This window comes from Triplophysa dalaica, chromosome 10, assembly GCF_015846415.1.
Source record: "Triplophysa dalaica isolate WHDGS20190420 chromosome 10, ASM1584641v1, whole genome shotgun sequence".
NCBI classification, from domain to species: Eukaryota; Metazoa; Chordata; class Actinopteri; order Cypriniformes; family Nemacheilidae; genus Triplophysa; species Triplophysa dalaica.
The window spans coordinates 8,255,698-8,262,960 of NC_079551.1; the positions used below are offsets into that span (position 1 = coordinate 8,255,698).

General features: G+C 36.1%; 2 protein-coding genes across 2 annotated transcripts; both read right to left on the reverse strand.

Moving 5' to 3' along the window:
* Positions 1-125: 125 nt before the first annotated feature.
* Positions 126-3,787, reverse strand: rab3b (RAB3B, member RAS oncogene family). The gene is made up of 5 exons (XM_056759429.1): positions 3,553-3,787; positions 2,496-2,720; positions 1,776-1,894; positions 1,498-1,622; positions 126-1,422 (listed from the first exon to the last, which is right to left on the reverse strand). The coding sequence occupies exons 2-5, from the start codon at positions 2,718-2,720 to the stop codon at positions 1,238-1,240; spliced, it is 654 nt and encodes a 217-aa protein (XP_056615407.1). The 5' UTR covers positions 3,553-3,787; the 3' UTR covers positions 126-1,237.
* Positions 3,788-4,244: 457 nt separating this feature from the next.
* atpaf1 (ATP synthase mitochondrial F1 complex assembly factor 1) lies at positions 4,245-6,875 on the reverse strand. The gene is made up of 9 exons (XM_056759428.1): positions 6,667-6,875; positions 6,435-6,543; positions 6,255-6,302; positions 6,096-6,158; positions 5,815-5,865; positions 5,608-5,655; positions 5,271-5,366; positions 5,086-5,193; positions 4,245-4,945 (listed from the first exon to the last, which is right to left on the reverse strand). The coding sequence occupies exons 1-9, from the start codon at positions 6,873-6,875 to the stop codon at positions 4,769-4,771; spliced, it is 909 nt and encodes a 302-aa protein (XP_056615406.1). The 3' UTR covers positions 4,245-4,768.
* Between the last annotated feature and the right edge of the window lie 388 nt (positions 6,876-7,263).

A 7,263-nucleotide genomic window follows, 5' to 3' on the forward strand; every position in this document is an offset into this window, starting at 1 on the left:
GATTGTAAATACCCATGTATAAATGTATAGGATAATACAATTTTAGTCGCTTTGGATAAAAGCGTCTGCTAAATGCACAAATGTATATATCTGCTAAATGCATAATTGAAACAGTAATATACCCATTACATGTGACTTGTGCTTTTATTGTTACAAATTGCATCTAAAAGTAACATTCACAATTATACAATCACTTTTACGCTGCAGTGCAAATTGTCTACAAATCAAAATACACTGACAGCAAAATAACATCTACATATTCCCAATAAAGTAACCAGCAGCATAAAAATAAATATCTACTCGGAAAAAAATGCAGCCTATAACATCTGATTGAAAAATATCTCATTTTGAATAATCATTTCTACTATAAATACATAAACCACTCGTACATGACATCACTTGATAAAATTCCAAAGTAGGTTATACGTACACCAATCCACAGGGATTTGCTACAAGTTTCTGAAATATAAAGACATCCTGGCACGAGTTCACAATATATTCATTTTTAACGTTCTGCTTAAGGATTTTAGTGAAGAATAAATATAGATTTTATAAGAAACTGAACATCACCTGACTATGGAATACGTCGATTGCGTGTTCAGTCTATTAGTACTCATAACTGTTACAGATGGCTTCTGACAATACTAAATTCAACATATTATGTTTTTGTGTAAGACATAAATTTTCATTTTGCGGTATGTCTGATTTTGAGATTAACATCACAACGGTTTTCTGTCTCAACAAGTGCTCATACTCTCAAAAATGCATACTAAGGGGATATAGATGGAGTCCAACATCCAATGTGCAATTCCTTTCAATATCAAACAAACAGCCGAGCACCATAAAAACACCCAAAGTCTGCATAATGACAGCCATTTTGAAGTTTTCTTGTTTAGTGGAACGATATATTGTATAAACCAAGCATTTTCAACCACTATTAAACTACTGATATACCACAATTGAAATACAACTTTAAAGATTTGCAAGTTTGTGCCATAACAGATTTCAAATCTAGTTTCGGCAGTGAACACAGAAGTTCTGATAGCCACATAGCTTTGTGCTTTTTTTCTAGTCCCTGCGTTAAGTTTTCTATGGACTGTAGATAAGAGGTGCTATTGTTACCAAACTACTCATGTGTGTGATAGCTACTATCTAATAGGTCGTTCCGATTGCCACACAACTGAATTCAAAACAACGACGTATCCACGGCCGAATGGCGAGTGAGGAAAGATTGAAATCAGCAACAATTTTGAGGTAGCTGGGGCGGCTTATCGGTTAGCCTGGTGGCTTTGGCGCCGGTGACCAGTGAGGGATCCGTATCGACTCTTTCGGACATCTTCACGCAGATAATGTCAACCAAACGCTCGAACACTTGTCGGACGTTGATGTTCTCCTTGGCGCTTGCTTCGTAGTATTCGAAACCTGTAAGAAAAGACCACATTGTGTAAACTGTCTAAATTTAAGGAACCAGAGATACACGTATAAGGCATAACTCACCCAACTGGTCGGCTAGGTGCTTCCCCTTCTCGAAAGGGACCACTCTTTCCTCATCCACGTCACATTTGTTCCCCACCAATATCACTTGAGCGTTATCCCAAGAATAAGTCTTGATCTGTGTTGCCCTGGACGAAAACGATACAAATGATAAGAAGGGCCCAGCACAAAATGATACGGGTGGCCAGAGCTTCAATTCACAATAGTTTTCATCAAAACTTGATTTTATTCTTAAAAGCATCCGAACATAGCAGCATAAATATTCAATTTTCATTTCTTACCAGTCCTGGACCGCATTGTATGACTCTTCATTGGTGATGTCATACATCAGGATAAAGCCCATGGCTCCTCTATAGTAAGCTGTAGTTATAGTTCTATATCGCTCCTGTCCAGCTGTATCCTTTAAGCAATATCAACACCAATGATTCACAAATAGAATAGAATAGAAATCAGCAGTTAAACACAAATGTAACGAATGGTTTAGTGGAACATCAATGAAGCGTCTAATTCAGTCCTGTCTTTACTCAACGGCCAACGCTTTTTGTTTTCTTCACTGCAGCTGTTGTGAATGAGTCTATTTTTACCATCTCGCAACAAATCCACACAGATTGCTAATCGCAGCTTCTCACAAATTTCGTCCGTGTCACACTTGTCGCAAAGATGCCCTCGCATGCATGCTCCCCGAACCCTCAGGAGCGGCTTTAATTGGCTATGAGGATCATTCTGCCAGGGAGCAGTATAGAGCGCTGCTTCCATGACAACCAGCAACGATGATGCATGTGGGAAAAAAAGGCGATCGTTTTCTCTCCTCCTCCAGAAAATGAAGGCTCTCATTCAGTCTGGTGAAAGGCGACTGTTAAAGCAGGCCGACGAATGTGGATACAGTCTACAGTAATACACTTTATGATGTCTGTAGGGTCATTTTTAACAGGCGTGAAAGGAATTGGGTTTCTATAGAAACATAAACAGCATGTCATTCGCCAATGTGACACCAGACTCACCCATATCTGAAGTTTAACTCTCTTGTCATTCCTGTAAACAGTCTTCACCTTGAAGTCAATCCCGACCGTGCTGACGAATGAGTTGCTGAAGGAGTCGTCTGCGTATCTGAATAAGAAGCTGGTCTTGCCTACACTGCTGTTTCCAATGATCAGGAGTTTGAACATGTAGTCAAAGTTCTGATCGGATCCATCCCTCTGGCCAAAACGCTGGTCTGCTTTTGCCATCTGTGCAAAAGAGTGTAAATGCAGCACATGAATAACAAAGAAATTTACATTTCATCTAATTTTTTTCTGAAGTATCCCTACATATATATTACTTATATGGTCAAATAAAATGAGATAACTCCCTTTTATTTTCAAAAATCATGTTTTGTATTGTGCATTAGAATTAATATCAATAAACATAAGTTGGTTTCTTTTAATTAAAGACATAATAACTCATAAATACAGCTAACCTACACAATAAAAAACATGATAACATAATAAAAAAATGTTTTATCTCATTTTGGAAACAAACTCTTCACAAACATGATTTTTATACAAAGAAACGTTTATTACATTTAATATATAATATCTATTATATTCGACACGATACTATTAACATCGTTTAATAAAATATTACAGTTACACAGAATAAACACATATTACATTGTTACAAACTAATATTCGAAAATTTATATACTACATATATAAAACAATAACAAATAATATTTTAATACATTTTTGTAATAAACAGCTCGTCATACTGTCATGAATAAGACGTGGTCGATGTATCATGAACGACACATGTGCCAATTCACCAAAAGCCTCCATCACATATTAATGTGGTCTGTTTGTCTAACATCGATAAAGCATCAACAAAATCGACAGGTAATTTGCCAGCTATAACCATTCAAAACCATAAACATGCATAATCGTATGACGATAGATATGGAAACGATCAGGTGATGTAAACACACAAGTGTCGTCGAGACATTTCAAACGACGACATTCAAAGACAAACACCCATAAAGGACAAGGAGCCGTCGATAAATGGCCATGTGATAGAGATGCTCACCTCGGATGTAAGCGCAGCTCCCGTCTGCTGGACCTAGGTGGGCGTTTATGGACGGATGCAGCACCTGACGACGCGCGCGAACGGATGCTGATGTAAGCTCAGTCAAAACGCCGGTAATGAGCGTATTAAAGCTAATAAGGGTTATAAATAGCGATTAAACGGAAATGTAATGTCAGGTTTATTTGAAGTCTGTATAGTAGAGAATAGGGCGGGGCATCGTTCCCAACTGACCAACACAACGGTGTATCTATAAATACCATCTTAAAAAAGCACAATATACATTTGAATGGCTTTCTTTGCTACTATAACATATTTTTATTTAGTGTTTCAGATCTTACACTAGATTTGTTTTTTACCCTGCAGATAACATCCCACCGAATGAACACATTACTATAAGAGACCCATGGTTTCCATTAAAACCAATAGAATTCCCATTAAATCAAATTAAACTAAATAGGACATTTGTGTTATGGTTGTTAATACATAAACAGAGTTAGATCAGATAACAAATAACAATATATAAAAAAACATTATTTTAAAGATTCAAGCCAAACATTTCCAAAACCCAAGTTGTCAGATTAAAAATGATAAAACATATCAATTACATAAGGTTGGAAATTTAGTTTTTTTACATTTTGGGGTATTGGGGCTATGTGCTAATAAAATGCAGAATTTAGATAATAAATTCATGGTGTGAAGAATTAACTTTTATTATGAAGTACAGTAAACCACAACAGACATATAAACTGAAACACTATTATTGTACTGGAGGAATATACACATAATCTATTCTTAGATCTCACTGGGGCTGAGGTGTGCCATCACATGTTTTACAACCAAGTTTCAAGTAATAAGACATATGGGGAAACAATACAAACCTTAATTAACAAATTAGTGGTGCACCTCTTGTCAATAAAGTTAATTAATAACCATTTACAGAAAAGGGACGAAAAACTGTATGGTATATGTATTAGTTACTTTTAATAACCAATAGGTTTGACAATATATTTGCAGGTATTGTCGGGGACACGTAATGTCGTTGTTGAATGCGAAACAAATTATGTGAATCTGCATACATGGTAGCAGATGACTCATAATCAATCATAAGGCAATGGAGACATCCTCTGAATAATGAGTTTACATCTCTTCTCGTAGGACTCCATTCATTATCACAGAGTCATTCTCATTAAGCTCCAGTTGTTTTATTGCCTTAAAACTAATTTGTTGTGACTTCCGGACCCATTCCACTCTGTTCTAGTTCTGCTATCACCGTCATGTGTTTAAAATCTTCTGGTTTGTGGTTGAAGGTCTCAACCAATTGGAAAGTCTCATACCGCTGCGATGCATAAAACAGTTGCACCTGATTGGCTAAACATTGTGCCTGATGGACGGTCTAAAAAAAAGAGTTTCAGAAAAGTAAATTAAAACACAGTTTCGCAAAATCAGTCCAAATCTGTGTATTTAAATCAGGTGTATTGTTTTAAAAGATTACATTTTAAGTTCAGTTTAAACATTTACAAATGATGAACTTACCACAAATTTTCCATCTATTTCAGCAGTCATAAGAACAATGTCCTTGTCCTTCTGCAGGTCTGTATAATGGTATAAAATAACCTGACTGGGTGCATTCTCTCCACTAGTCTGAAACAGAAACAAGTAAATGTATCATCTAATCGAACAATAAATATGCAGTGTATAAAAAATCAAGAAAATAGTACCTGAACGTTGATCAAAGAAGTGAAGTGCAGCTCGTGACCAGACCACTGGCCGATAAAGAACTCATAACCCTCTTTCTGGGGCAGGGCATACAAAAACTGCAAAGATTGGCAAGATTTAGCAACTGATACTGTATCTTAGTTTTAGGCAATACATGTATTGGCTGGCAATCTCAAAATAATTAAGATTTAGAAACTGAGGATATGACACTTTGATGAAAATGATTAGTTAACTCGTAAACGGTGGTTTTGTGGGGAACTACTGCCATCAAGTGGACATTTAGAAGTTAGCATTCAGTGTAAGGGCCACTTGAACATAGATCAATGCCAAGAGTCTTACCATTGGACAAGATTTGGCACGACCAAAAATGAGGTCAAATGTTGAACCCTATGATAGAAAATGTGTTAGAAGGGTCGTCTTTCAATGTAATGATTCAGTATCTGACTAGTCATCACAATAACTTTGAAAACAATCTAAAACAATTAACACGAAGTAGAGAAAGTTTAACATTGCTATGACAAATAAAATGCACAGAATAAAACTCACTGGGATGACGGCGCTGATCGTGTCTTTCTTTGCAAAGTACTGCATCCAAAGCTGTGAGGAAAAAAAGTGTTTGACAAATTAATAAATACTTTAGAAATTATAAAGTCTGATCATCTATTTAACGTTTTCTATATGCTTGTAATTTATAATACAACCGTTTGCATGTGGAAAACATGAAAAATCCACAGTATAGCCTAATATCTCCTCACTTCTTTAAAAATACAATAAAACTATTTGTAAGGAAAAGTTGGAAATGTGTTGCTGGATAACACATTTTCTACCTCTGCGATTTCAGATCCAGATTTATCTTGAACCATTTCAAGATTGAGAATAGACCCCAATGTCTAAAAAATGAAAACCAGAGAAATAAAATAAATGCAGATTAATAAACTTCAATAAACACTAATAAAATTCATCATGCATTCAAGTTTACTTCATACCTTATCTTTGGTGAAGCCCCCAGATCCTTCTTTTCCTCGTTTGTCCAACTAAAAAATAGTTAAAGCAATGGTCTCCATCATCATGTGTACAGATTCGGTTCTGACAATTTTTGATGACATGTTAAATGCATGTTTATTATCCATAAGCTAAAATGAATAAAAAAAGCAAATGTACGTCACCTCATTTTCCATATACTTCACGAATTCAGCTTGTCTAGACTGTCCGAGAGGTTGCGTCTTCACTTCACTTCGCTTCTCCAGTCGAGCTTTGTATTCTTCAGGTTTCGAACTGAATTCAATTTAAATTAATAAACACAAAATATGCGCGTTGATCCCATAGACTAAATAAAACAGGTTGGTCCACATAAAGTACAACATGACGTAAAAATCCAGCTAATTTAACGTGACTAACCTGCGCAGCTTCTTGATCTTCTCTTCATATTTATTATAATAGGGATTTTCCTCTAACTCCGGGTCTTTCTTTAACGAAAACGCCCTAAACTGAGATGGCACAAGCCCTGGGATGAGAGGTCGGATGCCAGTTGCCCTGACCGCCAACATCCCACGATACAAACATGACATTTGTATCATGGCCGCCGCCATCTTTTCCCCGTCCCACATCTATAAGTGTCCGGACGGAAAACAAGTCGGAACCAAGTTCGGCTATCGAAATGCGCATTATGGCTGGAATACACTACAAGACTTTTGAAACCTGAACAGATTTTTTTTTTAAACTAGACATCATACATCTGCAGACTTTAAAAAAAAATCAGATAGAAACACATTAACTGATCAAATCTGCAGACTGGCACAGACTTTCTGCAACAAGCCAAGGCTGAAAATCTGGGTAAATGTCTTGTAGTGTTTTTTCAGCGCTTAGATTAATTTAGTTTAGGAATAGAAACTAAAGAATGTTTTTCAGAACCTTTCATATTATTTTTGGATTTTTTGTATCTTTTAATCTTATGACAAGGTAAACCGTAGCACGGTTTTATTATAGAAAGTGTAA

Bases quoted from the DNA above. Each gene is read 5' to 3' on its own strand.
- rab3b (XM_056759429.1), bottom strand. From the start codon at position 2,720: ATGGCAAAAGCAGACCAGCGTTTTGGCCAGAGGGATGGATCCGATCAG. The intron at 1,895-2,495 runs GTGAGTCTGGTG...TATTGCTTAAAG, and splicing joins GAGTTAAACTTCAGATATGG to GATACAGCTGGACAGGAGCG. The intron at 1,423-1,497 runs GTGAGTTATGCC...CTTTTCTTACAG, and splicing joins GCACCTAGCCGACCAGTTGG to GTTTCGAATACTACGAAGCA.
- atpaf1 (XM_056759428.1), bottom strand. From the start codon at position 6,875: ATGTGGGACGGGGAAAAGATGGCGGCGGCCATGATACAAATGTCATGT. The intron at 6,303-6,434 runs GTGACGTACATT...ACTATTTTTTAG, and splicing joins TGAAGTATATGGAAAATGAG to TTGGACAAACGAGGAAAAGA. The intron at 5,367-5,607 runs GTAAGACTCTTG...CAATCTTTGCAG, and splicing joins GTGCCAAATCTTGTCCAATG to TTTTTGTATGCCCTGCCCCA.